Here is a 27,003-nt window from a genome sequence, read left to right as displayed (position 1 = left end):
CCATCGTTAACACACAGGTACAGGATCTCTAACAGTCCCGCTCGCTGTAACAAGCCATCTTTAACACACAGGTACAGGATCCCCTAACACAGTCCCACTCGGTGTAACAAGCCATCGTTAACACACAGGTACAGGATCCCCTAACACAGTCCCGCTCGCTGTAACAAACCATCGTTAACACACAGGTACAGGATCCCCTAACACAGCCCCGCTCGCTGTAACAAGACATCGTTAACACACAGGTACAGGATCCCCTAACACAGCCCCGCTCGCTGTAACAAGCCATCGTTAACACACAGGTACAGGATCCCCTAACACAGTCCCACTCGGTGTAACAAGCCATCGTTAACACACAGGTACAGGATCTCCTAACACAGTCCCGCTCGCTGTAACAAGCCATCGTTAACACACAGGTACAGGATCCCCTAACACAGTCCCACTCGCTGCAACAAGCCATCGTTAACACACAGGTACAGGATCCCCTAACACAGCCCCGCTCGCTGCAACAAGCCATCGTTAACACACAGGTACAGGATCCCCTAACACAGCCCCGCTCGCTGCAACAAGCCATCGTTAACACACAGGTACAGGATCCCCTAACACAGCCCCGCTCGCTGCAACAAGCCATCGTTAACACACAGGTACAGGATCCACTAACACAACCCCGCTCGCTGCAACAAGCCATCATTAACACACAGGTACAGGATCCCCTAACACAGCCCCGCTCGCTGCAACAAGCTATCGTGAACACGCAGGTACAGGATCCCCTAACACAGTCCCGCTCACTGTAACAAGCCATCGTTAACACACAGGTACAGGATCCCCTAACACAGCCCCGCTCGCTGTAACAAGCCATCGTTAACACACAGGTACAGGATCCCCTAACACAGCCCCGCTCGCTGTAACAAGCCATCGTTAACACACAGGTACAGGATCCCCTAACACAGCCCCGCTCGCTGTAACAAGCCATCGTTAACACACAGGTACAGGATCCCCTAACACAGTCCCACTCGCTGTAACAAACCATCGTTAACACACAGGCACAGGATCTCTAACACAGTCCCACTCACTGTAACAAGCTATCGTTAACACACAGGTACAGGATCCCCTAACACAGCCCCGCTCGCTGTAACAAGCCATCGTTAACACACAGGTACAGGATCTCTAACACAGCCCCGCTCGCTGTAACACGCCATCGTTAACACACAGGTACAGGATCTCTAACACAGCCCCGCTCGCTGTAACAAGCCATCGTTAACACACAGGTACAGGATCTCTAACACAGCCCCGCTCGCTGTAACAAGCCATCGTTAACACACAGGTACAGGATCTCTAACACAGCCCCGCTCGCTGTAACAAGCCATCGTTAACACACAGGTACAGGATCCCCTAACACAGTCCCACTCGCTGTAACAAGCCATCGTTAACACACAGGTACAGGATCCACTAACACAGCCCCGCTCGCTGTAACAAGCCATCGTTAACACACAGGTACAGGATCTCTAACACAGCCCCGCTCGCTGTAACAAGCCATCGTTAACACACAGGTACAGGATCCCCTAACACAGCCCCGCTCGCTGTAACAAGCCATCGTTAACACACAGGTACAGGATCTCTAACACAGCCCCGCTCGCTGTAACACGCCATCGTTAACACACAGGTACAGGATCTCTAACACAGCCCCGCTCGCTGTAACAAGCCATCGTTAACACACAGGTACAGGATCTCTAACACAGCCCCGCTCGCTGTAACAAGCCATCGTTAACACACAGGTACAGGATCCCCTAACACAGTCCCGCTCGCTGTAACAAGCCATCGTTAACACACAGGTACAGGATCCCCTAACACAGTCCCACTCGCTGTAACAAACCATCGTTAACACACAGGCACAGGATCTCTAACACAGTCCCACTCACTGTAACAAGCTATCGTTAACACACAGGTACAGGATCTCTAACACAGCCCCGCTCGCTGTAACACGCCATCGTTAACACACAGGTACAGGATCTCTAACACAGCCCCGCTCGCTGTAACAAGCCATCGTTAACACACAGGTACAGGATCTCTAACACAGCCCCGCTCGCTGTAACAAGCCATCGTTAACACACAGGTACAGGATCTCTAACACAGCCCCGCTCGCTGTAACAAGCCATCGTTAACACACAGGTACAGGATCCCCTAACACAGTCCCGCTCGCTGTAACAAGCCATCGTTAACACACAGGTACAGGATCCCCTAACACAGCCCCGCTCGCTGCAACAAGCCATCGTTAACACACAGGTACAGGATCCCCTAACACAGCCCCGCTCGCTGTAACAAGCCATCGTTAACACACAGGTACAGGATCCCCTAACACAGCCCCGCTCGCTGTAACAAGCCATCGTTAACACACAGGTACAGGATCCCCTAACACAGCCCCGCTCGCTGTAACAAGCCATCGTTAACACACAGGTACAGGATCTCTAACACAGTCCCACTCACTGTAACAAGCTATCGTTAACACACAGGTACAGGATCCCCTAACACAGTCCCGCTCGCTGTAACAAACCATCGTTAACACACAGGTACAGGATCTCTAACACAGCCCCGCTCGCTGTAACAAGCTATCGTTAACACACAGGTACAGGACCCCCTAACACAGCCCCGCTCGCTGTAACAAGCCATCGTTAACACACAGGTACAGGATCTCTAACAGTCCCGCTCGCTGTAACAAGCCATCTTTAACACACAGGTACAGGATCCCCTAACACAGTCCCACTCGGTGTAACAAGCCATCGTTAACACACAGGTACAGGATCCCCTAACACAGTCCCGCTCGCTGTAACAAACCATCGTTAACACACAGGTACAGGATCCCCTAACACAGCCCCGCTCGCTGTAACAAGACATCGTTAACACACAGGTACAGGATCCCCTAACACAGCCCCGCTCGCTGTAACAAGCCATCGTTAACACACAGGTACAGGATCCCCTAACACAGTCCCACTCGGTGTAACAAGCCATCGTTAACACACAGGTACAGGATCTCCTAACACAGTCCCGCTCGCTGTAACAAGCCATCGTTAACACACAGGTACAGGATCCCCTAACACAGTCCCACTCGCTGCAACAAGCCATCGTTAACACACAGGTACAGGATCCCCTAACACAGCCCCGCTCGCTGCAACAAGCCATCGTTAACACACAGGTACAGGATCCCCTAACACAGCCCCGCTCGCTGCAACAAGCCATCGTTAACACACAGGTACAGGATCCCCTAACACAGCCCCGCTCGCTGCAACAAGCCATCGTTAACACACAGGTACAGGATCCACTAACACAACCCCGCTCGCTGCAACAAGCCATCATTAACACACAGGTACAGGATCCCCTAACACAGCCCCGCTCGCTGCAACAAGCTATCGTGAACACGCAGGTACAGGATCCCCTAACACAGTCCCGCTCACTGTAACAAGCCATCGTTAACACACAGGTACAGGATCCCCTAACACAGCCCCGCTCGCTGTAACAAGCCATCGTTAACACACAGGTACAGGATCCCCTAACACAGCCCCGCTCGCTGTAACAAGCCATCGTTAACACACAGGTACAGGATCCCCTAACACAACCCCGCTCGCTGTAACAAGCCATCGTTAACACACAGGTACAGGATCCCCTAACACAGCCCCGCTCGCTGTAACAAGCCATCGTTAACACACAGGTACAGGATCCCCTAACACAGCCCCGCTCGCTGTAACAAGCCATCGTTAACACACAGGTACAGGATCCCCTAACACAGCCCCGCTCGCTGTAACAAGCCATCGTTAACACACAGGTACAGGATCCCCTAACACAGCCCCGCTCGCTGTAACAAGCCATCGTTAACACACAGGTACAGGATCCCCTAACACAGCCCCGCTCGCTGTAACAAGCCATCGTTAACACACAGGTACAGGATCCCCTAACACAGCCCCGCTCGCTGTAACAAGCCATCGTTAACACACAGGTACAGGATCCCCTAACACAGCCCCGCTCGCTGCAACAAGCCATCGTTAACACACAGGTACAGGATCCCCTAACACAGTCCCGCTCGCTGTAACAAGCCATCGTTAACACACAGGTACAGGATCTCTAACACAGTCCCGCTCGCTGTAACAAGCTATCGTTAACACACAGGTACAGGATCTCTAACACAGTCCCGCTCGCTGTAACAAGCCATCGTTAACACACAGGTACAGGATCTCTAACACAGTCCCGCTCGCTGTAACAAGCTATCGTTAACACACAGGTACAGGATCCCCTAACACAGCCCCGCTCGCTGTAACAAGCCATCGTTAACACACAGGTACAGGATCCCCTAACACAGCCCCGCTCGCTGTAACAAGCCATCGTTAACACACAGGTACAGGATCCCCTAACACAGCCCCGCTCGCTGTAACAAGCCATCGTTAACACACAGGTACAGGATCCCCTAACACAGCCCCGCTCGCTGTAACAAGCCATCGTTAACACACAGGTACAGGATCCCCTAACACAGCCCCGCTCGCTGCAACAAGCCATCGTTAACACACAGGTACAGGATCCCCTAACACAGCCCCGCTCGCTGTAACAAACCATCGTTAACACACAGGTACAGGATCCCCTAACACAGTCCCGCTCGCTGTAACAAACCATCGTTAACACACAGGTACAGGATCCCCTAACACAGTCCCACTCGCTGTAACAAGCCATCGTTAACACACAGGTACAGGATCTCTAACACAGTCCCGCTCGCTGTAACAAGCCATCGTTAACACACAGGTACAGGATCCCCTAACACAGCCCCGCTCGCTGTATCAAGCCATCGTTAACACACAGGTACAGGATCTCTAACACAGTCCCGCTCGCTGTAACAAGCCATCGTTAACACACAGGTACAGGATCCCCTAACACAGTCCCGCTCGCTGTAACAAGCTATCGTTAACACACAGGTACAGGATCTCTAACACAGTCCCGCTCGCTGTAACAAGCCATCGTTAACACACAGGTACAGGATCCCCTAACACAGCCCCGCTCGCTGTAACAAGCCATCGTTAACACACAGGTACAGGATCTCTAACACAGTCCCACTCGCTGTAACAAGCCATCGTTAACACACAGGTACAGGATCTCTAACACAGCCCCGCTCGCTGTAACAAGCCATCGTTAACACACAGGTACAGGATCCCCTAACACAGTCCCACTCGCTGTAACAAGCCATCGTTAACACACAGGTTCAGGATCTCTAACACAGTCCCGCTCGCTGTAACAAGCCATCGTTAACACACAGGTACAGGATCCCCTAACACAGCCCCGCTCGCTGTAACAAGCCATCGTTAACACACAGGTACAGGATCCCCTAACACAGTCCCACTCGCTGTAACAAGCCATCGTTAACACACAGGTTCAGGATCTCTAACACAGTCCCGCTCGCTGTAACAAGCCATCGTTAACACACAGGTTCAGGATCCTCTAACGCAGCCCCGCTCGCTGTAACAAACCATCGTTAACACACAGGTACAGGATCCAGTAACACAGTCCCACTCGCTGTAACAAACCATCGTTAACACACAGGTACAGGATCCCCTAACACAGTCCCACTCGCTGTAACAAGCCATCGTTAACACACAGGTGCAGGATCTCTAACACAGTCCCGCTCGCTGTAACAAGCCATCGTTAACACACAGGTACAGGATCCCCTAACACAGCCCCGCTCGCTGCAACAAGCTATCGTTAACACACAGGCACAGGATCCCCTAACACAGCCCCGCTCGCTGTAACAAGCCATCGTTAACACACAGGTTCAGGATCCTCTAACGCAGCCCCGCTCGCTGTAACAAGCCATCGTTAACACACAGGTTCAGGATCCTCTAACACAGCCCCGCTCGCTGTAACAAGCCATCGTTAACACACAGGTACAGGGTCCCCTAACACAGCCCCGCTCGCTGTAACAAGCCATCGTTAACACACAGGTACAGGATCTCTAACACAGTCCCGCTCGCTGTAACAAGCCATCGTTAACACACAGGTACAGGATCTCTAACACAGTCCCGCTCGCTGTAACAAGCCATCGTTAACACACAGGTTCAGGATCCTCTAACGCAGCCCCGCTCGCTGTAACAAGCCATCGTTAACACACAGGTACAGGATCCCCTAACACAGTCCCGCTCGCTGTAACAAGCCATCGTTAACACACAGGTACAGGATCTCTAACACAGTCCCGCTCGCTGTAACAAGCCATCGTTAACACACAGGTACAGGATCCCCTAACACAGTCCCGCTCGCTGTAACAAGCCATCGTTAACACACAGGTACAGGATCTCTAACGCAGCCCCGCTCGCTGTAACAAGCCATCGTTAACACACAGGTACAGGATCCCCTAACACAGTCCCGCTCGCTGTAACAAGCCATCGTTAACACACAGGCACAGGATCCTCTAACGCAGCCCCGCTCGCTGTAACAAGCCATCGTTAACACACAGGTACAGGATCTCTAACAGTCCCGCTCGCTGTAACAAACCATCGTTAACACACAGGTGCAGGATCTCTAACGCAGCCCCGCTCGCTGTAACAAGCCATCGTTAACACACAGGTACAGGATCCCCTAACACAGCCCCGCTCGCTGTAACAAGACATCGTTAACACACAGGTACAGGATCCCCTAACACAGTCCCGCTCGCTGTAACAAGCCATCGTTAACACACAGGTACAGGATCTCTAACGCAGCCCCGCTCGCTGTAACAAACCATCGTTAACACACAGGTACAGGATCTCTAACGCAGCCCCTCTCACTCACCCTCCCAGCCTGTGGGGCACAGGGAAAGGTGGCGGCGGCTCTGTGTGCTGCTGCGGTTCGTGAATCCTTGCAGTCTCTGCCGCAGAGCGAGCGAGCGAGGAGGTGATTGAGCTGCCGGTGTGTGCACAGGCAGTCCGGGGTTAACACAGCTTCCCGAGGACAGAGGGGGCTGTCAGGCTGTACCACACACCGATACTCCGACACTGCCCGCGTGAGGGAGGAGGGAGGGAGGTCCGTTTGTGAATGTTCGTGCTGCTGTACTCCAAACACACACTCTCAATATTGCTGGATCCCGTCCCCCTCTCAACCCCTCTCTACCTTTCCTCTCCCCCTAACTCTCCCACCCTCTATCTCTTCCTCTCTCTATCTCCTCCCTCTATCTCCCCATCCTCTGTCTCTCCACCAGTGCTCCCTCTGTCTGTTTCTCTCTCTATCTCCCTCCCTCCCTCCCCTTCACACTCCCTCCTTCCCCCTCTCACTCCCTCCCTCCCTCCCCTCTCCTCCCTCCCCCCTCCTCCCTCCCTCCCTCACCCGGTCCCCCTCTCTCTCTCTCTCCTCCCACCCCCCCACCCCTCTTGTCCCTCTCTCTCCCTCCGTCCCCTCTCTCTCTTATCTCTCTCCGTCGACCCATCCTCTGTCTGTCCGACTGTCTCTTTCTCTCTCTATCTCTCTCTATCTCTCTCTCTTCCTCTGCCTGTCTTTCTCTCTCCCTGTCTTTCTCTCTCCCTGTCTTTCTCTCTCCCTGTCTTTCTCTCTCCCTGTCTTTCTCTCTCCCTGTCTGTCTCTCCCTGTCTGTCTCTCCCTGTCTGTCTCTCCCTGTCTGTCTCTCCCTGTCTGTCTCTCCCTGTCTGTCTCTCCCTGTCTGTCTCTCCCTGTCTGTCTCTCCCTGTCTGTCTCTCCCTGTCTGTCTCTCCCTGTCTGTCTCTCCCTGTTTGTCTCTCCCTGTCTGTCTCTCCCTGTCTGTCTCTCCCTGTCTGTCTCTCCCTGTCTGTCTCTCCCTGTCTGTCTCTCCCTGTCTGTCTCTCCCTGTCTGTCTCTCCCTGTCTGTCTCTCCCTGTCTGTCTCTCCCTGTCTGTCTCTCCCTGTCTGTCTCTCCCTGTCTGTCTCTCCCTGTCTGTCTCTCCCTGTCTGTCTCTCCCTGTCTGTCTCTCCCTGTCTGTCTCTCCCTGTCTGTCTCTCCCTGTCTGTCTCTCCCTGTCTGTCTCTCCCTGTCTGTCTCTCCCTGTCTGTCTCTCCCTGTCTGTCTCTCCCTGTCTGTCTCTCCCTGTCTGTCTCTCCCTGTCTGTCTCTCCCTGTCTGTCTCTCCCTGTCTGTCTCTCCCTGTCTGTCTCTCCCTGTCTGTCTCTCCCTGTCTGTCTCTCCCTGTCTGTCTCTCCCTGTCTGTCTCTCCCTGTCTGTCTCTCCCTGTCTGTCTCTCCCTGTCTGTCTCTCCCTGTCTGTCTCTCCCTGTCTGTCTCTCCCTGTCTGTCTCTCCCTGTCTGTCTCTCCCTGTCTGTCTCTCCCTGTCTGTCTCTCCCTGTCTGTCTCTCCCTGTCTGTCTCTCCCTGTCTGTCTCTCCCTGTCTGTCTCTCCCTGTCTGTCTCTCCCTGTCTGTCTCTCCCTGTCTGTCTCTCCCTGTCTGTCTCTCCCTGTCTGTCTCTCCCTGTCTGTCTCTCCCTGTCTGTCTCTCCCTGTCTGTCTCTCCCTGTCTGTCTCTCCCTGTCTGTCTCTCCCTGTCTGTCTCTCCCTGTCTGTCTCTCCCTGTCTGTCTCTCCCTGTCTGTCTCTCCCTGTCTGTCTCTCCCTGTCTGTCTCTCCCTGTCTGTCTCTCCCTGTCTGTCTCTCCCTGTCTGTCTCTCCCTGTCTGTCTCTCCCTGTCTGTCTCTCCCTGTCTGTCTCTCCCTGTCTGTCTCTCCCTGTCTGTCTCTCCCTGTCTGTCTCTCCCTGTCTGTCTCTCCCTGTCTGTCTCTCCCTGTCTGTCTCTCCCTGTCTGTCTCTCCCTGTCTGTCTCTCCCTGTCTGTCTCTCCCTGTCTGTCTCTCCCTGTCTGTCTCTCCCTGTCTGTCTCTCCCTGTCTGTCTCTCCCTGTCTGTCTCTCCCTGTCTGTCTCTCCCTGTCTGTCTCTCCCTGTCTGTCTCTCCCTGTCTGTCTCTCCCTGTCTGTCTCTCCCTGTCTGTCTCTCCCTGTCTGTCTCTCCCTGTCTGTCTCTCCCTGTCTGTCTCTCCCTGTCTGTCTCTCCCTGTCTGTCTCTCCCTGTCTGTCTCTCCCTGTCTGTCTCTCCCTGTCTGTCTCTCCCTGTCTGTCTCTCCCTGTCTGTCTCTCCCTGTCTGTCTCTCCCTGTCTGTCTCTCCCTGTCTGTCTCTCCCTGTCTGTCTCTCCCTGTCTGTCTCTCCCTGTCTGTCTCTCCCTGTCTGTCTCTCCCTTTCTCTCTGTCCCTTTCTCTCTGTCCCTTTCTCTCTGTCCCTTTCTCTCTGTCCCTTTCTCTCTGTCTCTTTCTCTCTGTCTCTTTCTCTCTGTCTCTTTCTCTCTGTCTCTTTCTCTCTGTCTCTTTCTCTCTGTCTCTTTCTCTCTGTCTCTTTCTCTCTGTCTCTTTCTCTCTGTCTCTTTCTCTCTGTCTCTTTCGCTCTCTTTCGCTCTCTTTCGCTCTCTTTCGCTCTCTTTCGCTCTCTTTCGCTCTCTTTCTCTCTCTTTCTCTCTCCCTCTTTCTCTCTCTTTCTCTCTCCCTCTTTCTCTCTCCCTCTTTCTTTCTCCCCCTCGCCTTCTCTCTCTCTCTCGTTCTTTCTGTCTGCCTCTATCTCTCTTCCCCTGTTCCCTCTCTCTCTCTCTTCCCCGTCCCCTCTCTCCCGCTCTCTCTTTCCTCTCTCTCTCTCTTCCCCCCCTTCCCCACCCAAACCATGGCCTTGTCTCCCCACTTGCCACTCTCTCTCTCTCTCTCGCCCCTGTGTCTCTCGCTGGTTCCTCTAATTCTCTGCTCTTTTCTACACACTGACTTTCTCCATTTTCCCTCTGTGTAAATTTGAGAAGCTGCGATATTTTTCTGCTCTCCTGCACCTCCTTGCCGGGTCGTCCACTGTGCAATAAATTGCTGAGAGGGCTTGCTCCAGAGCGATTCCGTGGTGAACCAACTGATTATCTTCGAACAGTCACTCACCTCCCGGTGGAACAGCTGGATCGCTGCTTTTTCTGACCAATCCTGGCCTTTGTTCTTCTCCCCTCCGAAGGTTGTTGATGGATTTTTCGTCAAAAGGACCAAGGACGTCAAGGAATCAGCTGCGTACCTAACCATCATGACCAGATTCCTGCAGAATCTCTACCTGGTAGGTGCCAGGATCACGACAGAGTATTCCCAACACAGAAACAGGCCATTCGGCCCATCTGCTCCATGATGGAGTTTCGGCTGCACAAGAGCCTCCTCCCACCCCCATCTCCCCCAGCGAGTTCCACATTCTCTCCCACTCCCCCGAGGGAGCGAGTTCCACATTCTCTCCCACTCCCCCGAGGGAGCGAGTTCCACATTCTCCCCCACTCCCCGTGGGAGCGAGTTCCACATTCTCCCCCACTCCCCCGTGGGAGCGAGTTCCACATTCTCTCCACTCCCCGTGGGAGCGAGTCCCACATTCTCTCCCACTCCCCCGAGGGAGCGAGTTCCACATCCTCCCCCACTCCCCCGTGGGAGCGAGTTCCACATTCTCCCCTCACTCCCCCTTGGGAGCGAGTGCCACATTCTCTCCACTCCCCGTGGGAGCGAGTCCCACATTCTCCCCCACTCCCCCGTGGGAGCGAGACCCACATTCTCCCCACTCCCCCGTGGGAGCGAGACCCACATTCTCCCCCACTCCCCGTGGGAGCGAGTCCCACATTCTCCCCCACTCCCCCTTGGGAGTGAGTCCCACATTCTCCCCACTCCCCCCGTGGGAGCGAGTCCCACATTCTCCCCCACTCCCCCATGGGAGCGAGTTCCACATTCTCCCCCACTCCCCCGTGGGAGCGAGTCCCACATTCTCCCCCACTCCCCCATGGGAGCGAATCCGAGTCCCACATTCTCTCCACTCCCCCGTGGGAGCGAGTCCCACCTTCTCCCCACTCCCCGTGGGAGCGAGTCCCACATTGTCCCCCACTCCCCGTGGGAGCGAGTCCCATATTCTCCCCCACTCCCCATGGGAGTGAGTCCCACATTCTCCCCCACTCCCCGTGGGAGCGAGTCCCACATTCTCCCCTCACTCCCCCCTTGGGAGCGAGTCCCACATTCTCCCCCACTCCGCCTTGGGAGCGAGTCCCACATTCTCCCCCACTCCCCGTGGGAGCGAGTCCCACATTCTCCCCCACTCCGCCTTGGGAGCGAGTCCCACATTCTCTCCATTCCCCCGTGGGAGCGAGTCCCACATTTTCCCCCCGCCCACCGGGGGAGCGAGTCCCACAGTCCAAAGATGTGCAGGTTGTGTGGATTGGCCATGGGAAATGTGTGGGGTTACAGGTCATTGGGTGGGGGGAGAACCCTTGGGTAGGTACTGTGACAGAGGGCAGGTGCAGGCCCGATGGGCCGAATGGCCTCGTTCTGCACTGCAGGGATCTTATGATTTAAGACTGAGTTACAGAGATTGCCCCGGGGCCGAGGGTTAAAGGGGGAGACCGGGAAGTGGGGTTGAGACCACAGTGCGATCAGCCCTGCTCTTATTGAATGGGGGAGTAGGCCGGAGATGTCGGAATTATTTCCGTGTTTTATTTCTCAGCAAAAGACCCTGCTGAGCTGCAGGAAGGAGGAACTGGCTGCCTGTAGCAGCAAGAACACGGACTCCAACACCTGCGTACTCCTCACCTTCAGCGACTTTAACGAAGGAGCAATGAAAAACAGGGTAAGAAATCACTGTCACAGCCTCCAAACTCAGCGCCGCAGGCCCCACACCCTCCACTACCCAATCCACTGAACCACACCGTCACTCTGTGTCCAAGATGCCCGACAACCCTCCCTATCTCTGTAACCTCCTCCAGCTCCTACACCCCCTCCCTATCTCTGTAACCCCCTCCAGCCCCTACACCCCCTCCCTATCTCTGTAACCTCCTCCAGCCCCGACACCCCCTCCCTATCTCTGTAACCTCCTCCAACCCCTACACCCCCTCCCTATCTCTGTAACCTCCTCCAACCCCTACACCCCCTCCCTATCTCTGTAACCTCCTCCAGCCCCGACACCCCCTCCCTATCTCTGTAACCTCCTCCAGCCCTCTACACCCCCTCCCTATCTCTGTAACCTCCTCCAGCCCCGACACCCACTCCCTATCTCTGTAACCTCCTCCAGCCCCGACACCCCGTCCCTATCTCTGTAACCTCCTCCAACCCCTACACCCCCTCCCTATCTCTGTAACCTCCTCCAGCCCCGACACCCCCTCCCTATCTCTGTAACCTCCTCCAGCCCCGACACCCCCTCCCCATCTCTGTAACCCCCTCCAGCCCCGACACCCCCTCCCTATCTCTGTAACCCCCTCCAGCCCCTACACCCCCTCCCTATCTCTGTAACCTCCTCCAGCTCCCTACACCCCTCCCTATCTCTGTAACCCCCTCCAGCCCCTACACCCCCTCCCTATCTCTGTAACCTCCTCCAGCTCCCTACACCCCCTCCCTATCTCTGTAACCACCTCCAGCCCCTACACCCCCTCCCTATCTCTGTAACCCCCTCCAGCTCCTACACCCCCTCCCTATCTCTGTAACCTCCTCCAGCCCCTACACCCCCTCCCTATCTCTGTAACCTCCTCCAGCTCCCTACACCCCCTCCCTATCTCCGTAACCTCCTCCAGCTCCCTACACCCCCTCCCTATCTCTGTAACCCCCTCCAGCTCCTACACCCCCTCCCTATCTCTGTAACCTCCTCCAGCCCCTACACCCCCTCCCTATCTCTGTAGCCTCCTCCAGCCCCTACACCCCCCTCCCTATCTCTGTAGCCTCCTCCAGCCCCTACACCCCCCTCCCTATCTCTGTAACCACCTCCAGCTCCCTACACCCCTCCCTATCTCTGTAACCTCCTCTAGCCCCTACACCCCCTCCCTATCTCTGTAACCTCCTCTGGCCCCTACACCCCCTCCCTATCTCTGTAACCTCCTCCAGCTCCTACACCCCTCCCTATCTCTGTAACCCCCTCCAGCTCCTACACCCCCTCTCTATCTCTGTAACCTCCTCCAGCCCCTACACCCCCTCCCCATCTCTGTAACCTCCTCCAGCCCCTACACCCCCTCCTATATCTCTGTAACCACCTCCAGCTCCCTACACCCCTCCCTATCTCTGTAACCTCCTCCAGCCCCTACACCCCCTCCCTATCTCTGTAACCTCCTCCAGCCCCTACACCCCCTCCCTATCTCTGTAACGTCCTCCAACCCCTACAGCCCTCCCTATCTCTGTAACCTCCTCCAGCCCCTACACCCCCTCCCCATCTCTGTAACCTCCTCCAGCCCCTACACCCCCTCCTATATCTCTGTAACCACCTCCAGCTCCCTACACCCCTCCCTATCTCTGTAACCTCCTCCAGCCCCTACACCCCCTCCCTATCTCTGTAACCTCCTCCAGCCCCTACACCCCCTCCCTATCTCTGTAACGTCCTACAGCCCTCCCTATCTCTGTAACCTCCTCCAGCCCCTACACCCCCTCCCTATCTCTGTAACCTCCTCCAGCCCCTACACCCCCTCCCTATCTCTGTAACCTCCTCCAGCCCCTACACCCACTCCCTATCTCTGTAACCCCCTCCAGCTCCTACACCCCCTCCCTATCTCTGTAACCTCCTCCAGCCCCTACACCGCCTCCCCATCTCTGTAACCTCCTCCAGCTCCCTACACCCCTCCCTATCTCTGTAACCTCCTCCAGCTCCCTACACCCCCTCCCTATCTCTGTAACCTCCTCCAGCCCCTCCACCCCCTCCCTATCTCTGTAACCTCCTCCAGCTCCTCCACCCCTCCCTATCTCTGTAACCCCCTCCAGCTCCTACACCCCCTCTCTATCTCTGTAACCCCCTCCAGCTCCTACACCCCCTCCCTATCTCTGTAACCTCCTCCAGCCCCTACACCCCCTCCCTATCTCTGTAGCCTCCTCCAGCCCCTACACCCCCCTCCCTATCTCTGTAGCCTCCTCCAGCCCCTACACCCCCCTCCCTATCTCTGTAACCACCTCCAGCTCCCTACACCCCTCCCTATCTCTGTAACCTCCTCTAGCCCCTACACCCCCTCCCTATCTCTGTAACCTCCTCCAGCCCCTACACCCCCTCCCTATCTCTGTAACCTCCTCCAGCTCCTACACCCCTCCCTATCTCTGTAACCCCCTCCAGCTCCTACACCCCCTCTCTATCTCTGTAACCTCCTCCAGCCCCTACACCCCCTCCCCATCTCTGTAACCTCCTCCAGCCCCTACACCCCCTCCTATATCTCTGTAACCACCTCCAGCTCCCTACACCCCTCCCTATCTCTGTAACCTCCTCCAGCCCCTACACCCCCTCCCTATCTCTGTAACCTCCTCCAGCCCCTACACCCCCTCCCTATCTCTGTAACGTCCTCCAACCCCTACAGCCCTCCCTATCTCTGTAACCTCCTCCAGCCCCTACACCCCCTCCCTATCTCTGTAACGTCCTACAGCCCTCCCTATCTCTGTAACCTCCTCCAGCCCCTACACCCCCTCCCTATCTCTGTAACCTCCTCCAGCCCCTACACCCCCTCCCTATCTCTGTAACCTCCTCCAGCCCCTACACCCACTCCCTATCTCTGTAACCCCCTCCAGCTCCTACACCCCCTCCCTATCTCTGTAACCTCCTCCAGCCCCTACACCCCCTCCCCATCTCTGTAACCTCCTCCAGCTCCCTACACCCCTCCCTATCTCTGTAACCTCCTCCAGCTCCCTACACCCCCTCCCTATCTCTGTAACCTCCTCCAGCCCCTACACCCCCTCCCTATCTCTGTAACCTCCTCCAGCTCCTACACCCCTCCCTATCTCTGTAACCCCCTCCAGCTCCTACACCCCCTCTCTATCTCTGTAACCCCCTCCAGCTCCTACACCCCCTCCCTATGTCTGTAACCTCCTCCAGCCCCTACACCCCCTCCCTATGTCTGTAACCTCCTCCAGCTCCCTACATCCCCTCCCTAACTTTTTTTAAAGTTTATTTATTAGTGTCACAAGTAAGGCTGACATTAACACTGCAATGAAGTTACTGTGAAATTCCCCTAGTTGCCGCACTCTGGTGCCTGTTCGGGTACAGTGAGGGAGAATTTAGCACCCTAACCAGCACGTCCTTTGGACTGTGGGAGGAAACCGGAGCACCCGGAGGAAACCCACGCAGACATGGGGAGAACGTGCAGACTCCACACAGACAGTGACCCAAGCCGGGAATCGAACCCGGGTCCCTGGCACTGAGAGGCAGCAGTGCTAACCACTGTGCCAACCATGCCGCCCCCTCTGTAACCTGTATCTCTGTGACCTCCTCCAGCCCCTACACCCCCTCTCTATCTCTGTAACCTCCTCCAGCCCCTACACCCCTCCCTCTCTCTGTAACCTCCTCCAGCCCCTACACCCCTCCCTATCTCTGTAACCTCCTCCAGCCCTTACAACCCTCCCTATCTCTGGAACCTCCTCCAGCCCCTATAACCTTTCCTATCTCTGTGACCTCCTCCAGCCCCTACACCCCTTCTCTATCTCTGTAACCTCCTCCAGCCCCGACACCCCCTCTCTATCTCTGTAACCTCCTCCAGCCCCGACACCCCCTCTCTATCTCTGTAACCTCCTCCAGCCCCTATAACCTTTCCTATCTCTGTGACCTCCTCCAGCCCCTACACCCCTTCTCTATCTCTGTAACCTCCTCCAGCCCCGACACCCCCTCTCTATCTCTGTAACCTCCTCCAGCCCCGACACCCCCTCCCTATATCTGTAACCTCCTCCAGCCCCTATAACCTTTCCTATCTCTGCGCTCCTCCAGTTCCGGCCTCTCGAGCATCCCCCGATTCCCATCACTCCGCCATTGGCGGCTGTGTCTTCTTGATTTGATTTATTATTGTCACATGTATTGGGATACAGTGAAAAGTATTGTTTCTTGCGCGCTATACAAAGCATACCGTTCATAGAGAAGGAAAGGAGAGAGTGCAGAATGTAGCGTTACAGTCATAGCTAGGGTGCAGAGAAAGATCAGCTTAATGCGAGGTAGGTCCATTCAAAAGTCTGACGGCAGCAGGGAAGAAGCTGTTCTTGAGTCGGTCGGTACGTGACCTCAGACTTTTGTATCTTTTTCCCGACGGGAGAAAAAAGTAAAAGTTTATTTATTAGTGACACAAGTAAGGCTTACATTAACACGGCAATGAAGTTACTGTGAAATTTCCCCTAAGTTGGAAGAGAGAATGTCCGGGGTGCGTGGGGGTCCTTGATTATGCCGGCTGCTTTTCCCCGAGGCAGCGGGAAGTGTAGACAGTGTCTAAGTGTAGACGGAGACACACTGTCGGGCAAGCAACAGCTGTACACAGCAAGATCCCACAAACAGCAGTGTGACGAATGACCCTGGTCCTGGCTTGTCGATGATATCTTTGGCCCGGTGCTGGGTTTTTGTCCATCCATGAGATGTTTTTGCGATGTTAATGTCGCTTTAACAATGCACTGTCAATGTTATTGTTAAATGACGCTGTGACTTCACAGGCACAGACCGTGAAGGAGGTATTCGCAAAACAGTTGATGCAGATAAACGGCATCAGCGGGGAGAAAGCAGTGGCCATCCTTCGCCACTACGATTCGGTGGCCAGGTACGTACCAGACGCAGGGCGAGAAACCCCCTCCCTCCGGCTCCGTAACACCTCCCGAGATTCCCTCGACAGCACCCTCCAAACCCGGGAGCTCGACACCATCCAGGACAAAGCAGCCCCGCTCGATCGACACGCTAACCACAAACACTCACTCCCTCCACCACCGACGCACAGTGGCAGCAGTGTGTACCATCTACAAGATGCACCGCAGCGACTCGCCAAGGCTCCTTCGACAACACCTTCCAAACCCGCCACCTCTACCACCTAGAAGGACAAGGGGGGGGGGGCAGCAGACACATGGGGAACACCCCCACCTGCAAGTTCCCCCTCCGGGCCACTCACCATCCCGACTTGGAAATATATCGGCCGTTCCTTCACTGTGGCTGGGGTCGAAATCCTGGAACTCCCTCCATAACAGCACTGTGGGTGTACCTACACCACACGGGGGACTGACTGAAGACCAATCACAATCCTGGAACTCCCTCCCTAACAGCACAGTGGGTGTACCTACACCACACGGGGACTGACTGATGTCCAATCACAATCCTGGAACTCCCTCCCTAACAGCGCTGTGGGTGTACCTACACCACACGGGGGACTGACTGAAGACCAATCACAATCCTGGAACTCCCTCCCTAACAGCACAGTGGGTGTACCTACACCACACACGGGGACTGACTGATGTCCAATCACAATCCTGGAACTCCCTCCCTAACAGCACAGTGGGTGTACCTACACCACACACGGGGACTGACTGATGACCAATCACAATCCTGGAACTCCCTCCCTAACAGCACTGTGGATGTACCTACACCACACACGGGGACTGACTGATGTCCAATCACAATCCTGGAACTCCCTCCCTAACAGCACTGTGGGTGTACCTACACCACACACGGGGACTGACTGATGTCCAATCACAATCCTGGAACTCCCTCCCTAACAGCACTGTGGGTGTACCTCCACCACACCAGGCTGACTGATGTCCAATCATAATCCTGGAACACCCTCCCTAACAGCACTGTGGGTGTACCTACACCACACGGGGACTGACCGATGTCCAATCACAATCCTGGAACTCCCTCCCTAACAGCACAGTGGGCGTACCTACACCACACGGGGACTGCATTGGGTTCAAGATGGCGGCTCACCCACCACCTTCTCAAGGGGGCAATTAGGGATGGGGGGTAAATACTGGGCCCGGCCAGCGACGACCACATCCTGTGAACAAATAAAAATAAAACCCCATCTCCGCTAGTCCGGCATCCATTCATTACGGCACAGAGGGAGTCCGCCTAGTCCGCTACGACCCTCCGAGATCTCTCCAATTCCCCCCTTGACGGGAATAATGGCCGCACCGCGAGGAGCCGTGAGGCATGCTGGGAAAAGCCCGGCGCGGACAGTGATTCTGATTGGCCGGATGGCCCTATCCGATTGGTGGACTCACTGACTCGTGTGTTTTTGATTGGCAGCCTAATGAAAGCCTATGAGGAGTGTCCAACAGTCGGAGGGCGAGAGAAGTTGTTATCCAACATTAAGTGTGGCAACACCCAACGGTAAGACAACCCTCCCCGCGAACGGTGTTAATACCCCAGCATCTGAAGAGATTTACAGAGCAATGTGAGGGGTTAGGTTCGGACCCCAGCAACTGAGCCCAAGGCAAGGGTGGTAGAGATATGAGTGATGCCCACTTTTTTCTCTAATCTCCTTCTCTCCAACGGTGGCCCAGTCACCTCGGAGACACCAGGCCGTGGCTTCGAATCCCACTCCAGAGCCTCAAATCCAGGCCGCCACTCCCCGGCGCCAGTACTGAGGGAGTGCCGCACTGTACCCGATGCCGACCCCCTCTCGGGCACAATAATAGACCCCCACGGCCACCGCTCAGAGTGGAGGGCAGGATGAACAAAGAACAAAGGTGGCACAGTGGGTTAGCGCTGCTGCCTCACAGCGCCAGGGACCCGGGTTCGATTCCCGGCTCAGGTCACTGTCTGTGCGGAGTCTGCACGTTCTCCCCGTGTCCGTGTGGGTTTCCTCCGGGTGCTCTGGTTTCCTCCCACAGTCCAAAGATGTGAAGGTTAGGTGGATTGGCCATGCTAAATTGTCCCTTAGTGTCCAAAGATGTGTAGGTTGGGTGGATTGGCCATGCTAAATTGCCCCTTAGTGTCCAAAGATGTGCAGGTTAGGTGGATTGGCCATGCTAAATTGTCCCTTCGTGTCCAAAGATGTGCAGGTTCGGTGGATTGGCCATGCTAAATTGTCCCTTCGTGACCAAAGATGTGTAGGTTAGATGGATTGGCCATGCTAAATTGTCCCTTCGTGTCCAAAGATGTGCGGGTTCGGTGGATTGGCCGTGCTAAATTGTCCCTTCGTGACCAAAGATGTGTAGGTTAGGTGGATTGGCCAGGCTAAATTGTCCCTTCGTGACCAAAGATGTGTAGGTTAGATGGATTGGCCATGCTAAATTGTCCCTTCGTGACCAAAGATGTGTGGTTTAGGTGGATTGGCCATGCTAAATTGCCCCTTAGTGTCCCAGGGTGCAGAGGTTAGAGGGATTAGCTGGGGTAAATTTGTGGCGTTACGGGGAAAGGGCCTGGGTGGGTTTGTTGTCTGTGCAGACTCGATGGGCTGAATGGACTCCTTCTGCACCGCAGGGATTGTATGAAATGGTTCCTTGTGAGATGAGGTGAGTTAATAGCAGAGAAAAGTACAGCTCAGGAGCAGGCCCTTCGGCCCTCCAAGCTTGTGCCGATCATGTTGCCCCTAACTAAACTAAAGAAAAAACCCTTCTGCCCTTACTCGGTCCGTATCCCTCTATTCCCTCCCTATTCATGGACCCATCCAGATGCCTCTTAAATCTTGCTAATTTAGCGGGGAGTGGAGAGTTCTCGCTGGTGGGGAGGGGGGGAGCTAAATCTTTACCCCTCAACAAACGTCACTGAAAACGGGCGGCACGGTAGCACAGTGGTTAGCACTGCTGCTTCACAGCTCCAGGGACATGGGTTCAATTCCCGGCTCGGGTCACTGTCTGTGTGGAGTTTGCACATTCTCCTCGTGTCTGCGTGGGTTTCCTCCGGGTGCTCCGGTTTCCTCCCACAGTCCAAAGATGTGCGGGTTAGGTTGATTGGCCATGCTAAAAAAAAAAAATTGCCCTTAGTGTCCTGAGATGCGTAGGTTAGAGGGATTAGTGGGTAAATATGTAGGGATATGGGGGTAGGGCCTGGGTGGGATTGTGCAGACTCGATGGGCCGAATGGCCTCTTTCTGTGCTGTAGGGATTCTATGTTTAGATGATGGGGGTTCGTTATTGGATTACTGGGAGCTTCCTCTGCGCAAATTGGCTGCCAGCTTTCGTCCATCGCGACGCTTTGGGAATAAAATTGGCCCCGAAGGAGTAAAGTTGTGTTTGATTGGCTTCAGAGGAACGGGACGCCTCGCGGTGGGGGGGCTTGAGAAACGCGAAGTGTTATCTTTTTTCCCTGCCGCGCGTCGATCGCCCGCGTAAAACCTGTGTGTGCGTCTGTGTGTGTGTGTGTGTGCTTTTTATTCCACCCCCTCTCTATCCTCCCAAGAAACCTGGGCCCCACGCTCAGCAAGACTGTGTCACAGCTATACTGCACCGAAGGCCCCCTGTGCTGAGGGCGTGCCCCTGACGAGCCTGACCTTCCGGATGGAGACTCACCAACATCATCGGCCCCCAGGCTGCCGTCCTCCGTCGGATCCGTTCTTTTGTATTTTAAATTTTTGTTCTGTGCCTGCCACCCGACCGCTTCCGCGCTGGAGACCCGGAACTGACGGCCATTTTGAACGGGGTCGGGGAACGGGAAAAATCGAGCCTGGAACAGCCTCTTTCGAACCCACGGCAATGATGTGACTTCACGTGTATATATATATATATTTTTATGTCCCGTTCTCTGTCCTGTTCTCTGTCCCGTTTCCCCAGCTGAGCTCCCGGCGATTTGCGTTTTATTTTTAAGTAATGAATGAGGTAGTTGGGTCTGCGTGGCACTTTGGAGGTAGACCAGGTCCAACACTGAATAAATAGGGTTTTTTTAAAATATATATATATATTCCTGTCCGCCATCAATAAACTCCTTCATCCTGTTAGTAAGATACAAGGTCCCAAGTGTTCCACGCAGAACCACTTCCCGCTGTAACCACTGCGCTCCCCTGCTTGCAGTTTTTTTTTTAAAGAGGTCATTTCGAGGGACAGCAGGAGGCCATTCGGCCCCTGGAGCCTGTTCCGTCGTTCATGACGATGAACTGATTTGTCCTCCGCCGAGCGATCCCCCGACCGTGCGGTCTTGAACTGAGATTTGTCGCCGCCCAGAGCTGCCCCGGTTTCGAACGTCCCTCTGTCTCCAGGTTCCCTCCAAGGAGCAGGGCGGGCGGGCTTCTTTTTTTTCGGAAGGTAACGGCAATAGAATAGTGGGAATCGGAAATCAGCCCCCTCCTCCCGGGGGGGGGCGGCACAGCGCTGCTGCCTCACAGCGCCGGGGAGCCCGGGTTCGATTCCCGGCTCGGGTCACCGTCTGCGCGGAGTCTGCCCCCCCCCCCCGTCCCGTGTCTGCGTGGGTTTCCTCCGGTTTCCTCCCGCAGTCTGAAAGACCGTGCCGGTTAGGGTGCATTGGGCCGTGCTAAATTCTCCCTCAGTGTTACCCGAACAGGCGCCGGAGTGTGGACTTTCACAGTAACTTCATCGCAGCGTTAACGTAAGCCTACTCGTGACACTAATAAATCAAAACTCTCCCTCGCAACTCCCTCACCAGCAATCCCAGCGATGGGATCTTACTGTTAATATCAGCGATACTCCAAACCCTTCTCCCCTCCACCCCAACTGACAAGAGGAGACAGAATAACTCGCCCTCTGATACGGGGACGGCACCGTTCGGGAAATTGAAGCGTAGATGTGGTGAGCCACACATCTTGCCCAGTAGGAAACTTTCCAAGAAAAACTTTTCTTTATTCCGAAATGTAGGTGGGAAGAGTGATTTTTTGTTAAAAAAACCTGCCTGACGCCCCCACTGGGGCCCCCTCCGAGCTTTGGAAGAAAGGGTGTGTCCCCCCCCCCCAGTCGTTCGCTGGCTCGGAACCGTCCTGGCTCTGGGTCCCCTCTCCCCGCACCCCCGCCCCAAGTCGGTCGTGGAACTGAGTTGGGGGGAAGCGCCACGGAGGGCAACATCTCCACATCATAACCCCCTCAACACCAGAGCTAAGCCTTGCCCACTGAAACTTGGCGTGACCACTTTGGCACAGCGGGTTGGCACTGCTGCCTCACAGCGCCGGGGGGAGCCGGGTTCGATTCCCGGCCTTGTGTCAGTGTCTGTGCACGTTCTCCCCGTGTCTGCGTGGGTTTCCTCCGGGCGCTCCGGTTTCCTCCCACACTCCGAAAGACGTGCTGGTTAGGGTGCTAAATTCTCCCTCGGTGTACCCGAACAGGAGTGCGGCGACTGGGGGGATTTTCACAGTAACTTCATTGCGGTGTTAATGTACTTGTGACACTGATAAATAAACTTTTAAAAAAAACTTTAACTTTGGTTGGGTGGGATGTGGGGGTGGGGTGGGGGTATATTTCCCGCCCCCTCAGACTGAAGCGGTCACCCCCTAAGCGGCTGCGATGGCGTCTCTTCTGCCCCTTGGGAAGAGCGATGAGGGAGAGCAGACCTTCTCTGCTGGGAAGGTCCACCGTTGAGGCTGTGTTTGGAGACACAGTCAGTGAGATTGGCCCAGGCGGACGGCCTGCAGACCACAGGGGGCCGGCCTCATTCCCCGAATCATGTGACTCCTCCATTAATGGCCAGCGGACTGATAAAGCATGGCGCAGTGCAACTTTAAGCGGGGTGGGGGGGTTTTGGGTGGGGTGGGTGGGAGGGGAATGGAGGTGTCCACCCACTTACTGCTCCCGCCCCCCCCTTGCTCGATGCCAGCGGTGGGCAACAAGTGCCCTCACTGGGCACCCCCACCACCCCCTTCCTAACCAATCGGATGTACTCTGCGTTAACCAATTAGTTTTGCTAAAACAGCCCCTCCGGCCAATCTGCCAGCCGCCTTTAATTAACAAACCTGAACCAATGAACAGGAAGTATTTTAAACTCTCTCCCCCACCCCCCTCGCCCCCCACCCCCCTCGCTCCCCTCGCCCGCGTGGAGTTCTCTCCCCGGCTCTGCCCCGAATGTCCGCAGAGCAGTGCAGCGGCCGCTGGGATCCGCTGCGCCAAGCTCGGGATGTCCCGTGCAAGGGGAGGGGGGTGGGGGCGGGGGGGGAGGTGTGCGGGGGAAGGGCCATGTGCCGGATTCCTCTCGGGACGTGGGGGCGACCCGCTCTGTGCCCCTCATCCTGCCAGTTTTAGTAGTTTGTGTTGTGTGTGTCCTGTTGTGTGGGGGACGGTAGCCGTTACGGCCACTGGCCCGTCTGTCGTTGCCTGTTGTTTACCGTGACCATGTTTTGTGTAGACCCCAGGACGTGCCGGAGGGAAGGGTTAGCGCGCTCGAGGTGTGTTCCCTCTGTCACTTTCTGTCTCTCTCGCTCTCTCTCTCTCTCTCGTGCTCTCTCTCTCTCTTTCTCTCTTGTGGTCTCTCTCGCTCTCTCTCTCGTGCTCTCTCTCTCTCTGTCTCTCTCTCTCTGTCTCTCTCTCTGTGTCTCTCTCTCTCTCTGTGTCTCTCTCTCTGTGTCTCTCTCTGTGTCTCTCTCTCTCTCTCTGTGTCTCTCTCTCTGTGTCTCTCTCTCTCTGTGTCTCTCTCTCTCTGTGTCTCTCTCTCTCTGTGTCTCTCTCTGTCCCTCTCTGTCCCTCTCTCTCTCTGTGTCTCTCTCTCTCTGTGTCTCTCTCTCTCTCTCTGTCTCTCTCTGTCTCTCTCTCTGTCTCTCTCTCCCTCTGTCTCTCTCTCCCTCTGTCTCTCTCTCCCTCTGTCTCTCTCTCCCTCTGTCTCTCTCTCCCTCTGTCTCTCCCTCTGTCTCTCCCTCTGTCTCTCCCTCTGTCTCTCCCTCTCTGTCTCTCCCTCTCTGTCTCTCCCTCTCTGTCTCTCCCTCTCTGTCTCTCCCTCTCTGTCTCTCCCTCTCTGTCTCTCCCTCTCTGTCTCTCCCTCTGTCTCTCCCTCTCTGTCTCTCCCTCTCTGTCTCTCCCTCTGTCTCTCCCTCTGTCTCTCCCGCTGTCTCTCCCGCTGTCTCTCCCGCTGTCTCTCCCGCTGTTTCTCTGCCTCTCTGTCTCTGTCTCTCCCCTCTCTCTCTCTCTCGCGCCCCCCTCTCTCGCGCGCATTCTGTGATCAGCTGCACTGACCCGCAGCCCCTCCCCCTCTTGGAGACGTGCCCCTTCCGTAGCCTGTTTTGATGAAATGTGAATCATCCGTGTTGCATGTGTGACGTGTAGTGTAAAGTTGAGCTGTATCTGTGTAAACCGCTGTGCGTGACGTTGTTAGCAGTAATCGTGTCCTCTGAGCGTGCTTCACCCCGTGTGGGTGAGAGACTCGACTGTCTCAATGTGTTACTCGAGATGTGTACAATTCATGTTGGCCTTAATAAGTGTGACTGATTGTCGACGCCCTGGTGAGGCCGGGCGAGGTGCTATTGGAATGGTGTCTAAACGTATCAATAAAGGTGAAAAATATCAGTGTGAGCCTGACTGTGGAGCCTTACTTCAACCCTGGGGACCGGCGGGGGCGGCTGGAGACGCTTCAACCTCTCTCTCACCCTCTGACAGAGCTGGCAATACTCCAGGGTGCCTCTTGCAGAGTTGGTTCTCCTTGCGTGGCCATTAGAGGGGTAGTTCTTGGGCCAGGAGTGGGGGGGAGCGGGGGCTATTGACTGCGACAGGAGGTGCGTTGGGCAGAGGCCGTATCACCAACAGGAGAACTGGGCAAAGGCTGTTCCCGGGGGGAGGAGGGAGGGAGGGAGGGCAGGGGAAGGCTCGGGATGTACGGAAAAGGGGCAGGAAACTAGAAAGGGTTGTGAATGTAGCCCAGTTCCATCGCGCAAACCAGCCTCCCATCCATTGACTCTGTCTACGCTTCCCGCTGCCTCGGGAAAAGCAGCCGGCATAATCGAGGACCCCACGCACCCCGGACATTCTCTCTTCCACCTTCTTCCGTCGGGAAAAAGATACAAAAGTCTGAGAATTTTTTTATCCATTCGAGGGACATGGGCGTCGCTGGCTGGGCCCAGCATTTATTGCCCATCCCTAGTTGCCCCTTGGAGGGCAGTTGAGAGTCAACCACATTGCTGTGGCTCTGGAGTCACATGTAGGCCAGACCGGGGTAAGGACGACAGATTTCCTTCCCTAAAGGGAACCAGATGGGTTTTTCCGACAATGGGTCATCAGTAGATTCTTAATTCCAGATATTTTTATTTTATTGAATTCAAATTCCACCACCTGCCGTGGCGGGATTCGAACCCCAGGTCCCCCAGAACATTAGCTGAGTTCCTGGATTAATAGCCTTAGTAATAATACCACTAGGCCGCCACCTCCCAGTGTACCACCCGACTCAAGAACAGCTTCTTCCCTGCTGCTGTCAGACTTTTGAATGGACCTACCTCGCATTAAGTTGATCTTTCTCTACACCCTAGCTATGACTGTAACACTACATTCTGCACCCTCTCCTTTCCTTCTCCCCTATTTACTCTATGAACGGTATGCTTTGTCTGTATAGCACGCAAGAAACAATACTTTTCACTGCATCCAAATACATGTGGCAATAATAAATCAAATCAGGCGAAGGCCATTCAGCCCCTTGAGCCTGCTCCCCCATTTACTATGATCATGGCTGATAGGAACCTCAAACCTGGATCCCCCCCCTATCCTCGATAACCTTTCCATACCCTACTTAGCAAGGATAAATCCAACGCTAAAACAGAAAAGGCTGAGCTCTGACCGAGGGTCATCCAGACCCGAAACGTTGGCTGGATTCTCTCCCCACAGATGCTGCCAGACCCGCTGAGATTTTCCAGCGATTCTCTGTTATTCTTTCAGATTCCAGCGTCTGCAGTATTGTGCCTTTCTCTGCATTGCTGTGACTGGCTGCGTTTCCCTAATCTGGAAGTGGCAGAGAAATATTCTCTCCAAACATATTCCAAGTCCCGTCCCCTGCTGTGCGAACAACTACAGCAGTGCCTTGTTTCAAAATTTACATTCCTGTTCTCAGTGTTTCATCGCCTCAACCCTCCCCATCTCTGTAACCCCCTCCAAACCCTACACTCTTCCTTATCTCAGTAACCTCCTCCAGCCCCTACACCACGTCCCCATCTCTGTAACCTCCAAACCCTACACCCCATCTTATTTCAGTAACCTCCTACAGCTCCTACACCCCCTCCCTATCTCTGTAACCTCCTCCAGCCCCTACACCCCCTCCCCATTTCTGTAACCTCTAAACCCTACACCCCTCCCTATCTCTGTAACCCCCTCCAGCCCCTACACCCCCTCCCCATCTCTGTAACCTCCAAACCCTACACCCCCCCCTTACCTCAGTAACCTCCTCCAGCCCCTACATCCCCCTCCCCATCTCTGTAACCTACAAACCCTACACCCCTCCCTATCTCAGTAACCTCCTCCAGCCCCTACACCCCTCCCTATCTCTGTAACCTCCTCCAGCCTCTACACCCCTCCCTATCTCTGTAACCCCCTCCAAACCCTACACCCCCTCCCTATCTCAGTAACCTCCTCCAGCCCCTAACGCTCTCCCTATCTCTGTAACCTCCTCCAAACCCTACACCCCCTCCCTATCTCTGTAACCTCCTCCAGCCTCTACACTCCTCCCTATCTCTGAAGCCTCCTCCAGGCCTTACACCCCCTGCCTATCTCTGTAACCTCCACCAGCCACTGCACCCCTCCCTATCTCCGTAACCTCCTCCAGCCCCTACACCCCTCCCTATCTCTGTAACCTCCTCCAGCCCCTACACCCCTCCCTATCTATGTAACGTTCACCAGCCTCTGCACCCCTCCCTATCTCCGTAACCTCCTCCAGCCTCTACACCCCTCCCTATCTCTGTAACTTCCTCCAGCCCTTACACCCCCTCCCTATCTCTGTAACCTCCTCCAGCCCTTACACCTCCTCCCTATCTGTAACCTCCTCCAGCCTCTACACCCCTCCCTATCTCTGTAACTTCCTCCAGCCTCTACACCCCTCCATATCTCCGAAGCCTTCTCCAACCCCTACACCCCTCCCTATCTCTGTAACCTCCTCCAGCCCCTACACCCCCTCCCTATCTTTGTAACCCCCTCCAGCCCCTCCCTATCTCTGTAACCTCCTCCAGCCCCTACACCCCCTTTCTATCTCTGAAGCCTCCTCCCCATCTCTGTAACCTGCTCCAGCCCCTACACCCCTCCCTATCTCTGTAACCCCCTCCAGCCCCTACACCCCTCCGAGATCTCTGCACTCCAATTCCAGCCTCTTGAGCATCCCCCGATTTCCTTCATTCGAACACATCCAGACTCAAGACGTTGGCTCTATTCCCTCTCCGCACAGATGCTGTCAGACCCGCGGAGATTTTCCAGCATTTTCT

The 27,003-nt window shown here is 55.2% G+C and overlaps 1 protein-coding gene across 1 annotated transcript in view; it reads left to right on the top strand.

The window, feature by feature from the left end:
• The window catches only part of LOC144488499 (structure-specific endonuclease subunit MUS81-like), a gene marked incomplete at its 5' end in the record, with an annotated part of 28,784 nt that extends 6,434 nt beyond the window's left edge, over positions 1 to 22,350 (top strand). Inside the window, 5 exons of the mRNA XM_078206548.1 lie at positions 9,991 to 10,086; positions 11,500 to 11,622; positions 16,416 to 16,519; positions 17,992 to 18,075; positions 20,088 to 22,350. Of these exons, the coding sequence (XP_078062674.1) occupies positions 9,991 to 10,086; positions 11,500 to 11,622; positions 16,416 to 16,519; positions 17,992 to 18,075; positions 20,088 to 20,154 (474 nt within the window). The remainder of the gene's footprint in view (positions 1 to 9,990; positions 10,087 to 11,499; positions 11,623 to 16,415; positions 16,520 to 17,991; positions 18,076 to 20,087) is intronic.
• Between the last annotated feature and the right edge of the window lie 4,653 nt (positions 22,351 to 27,003).

This window comes from Mustelus asterias, unplaced genomic scaffold (genome assembly GCF_964213995.1).
Source record: "Mustelus asterias unplaced genomic scaffold, sMusAst1.hap1.1 HAP1_SCAFFOLD_1615, whole genome shotgun sequence".
NCBI lineage: Eukaryota > Metazoa > Chordata > Chondrichthyes > Carcharhiniformes > Triakidae > Mustelus > Mustelus asterias.
The sequence above is the reverse complement of the archived record's forward strand: the minus strand, read 5'-3'. Positions and strand labels throughout refer to the sequence as shown.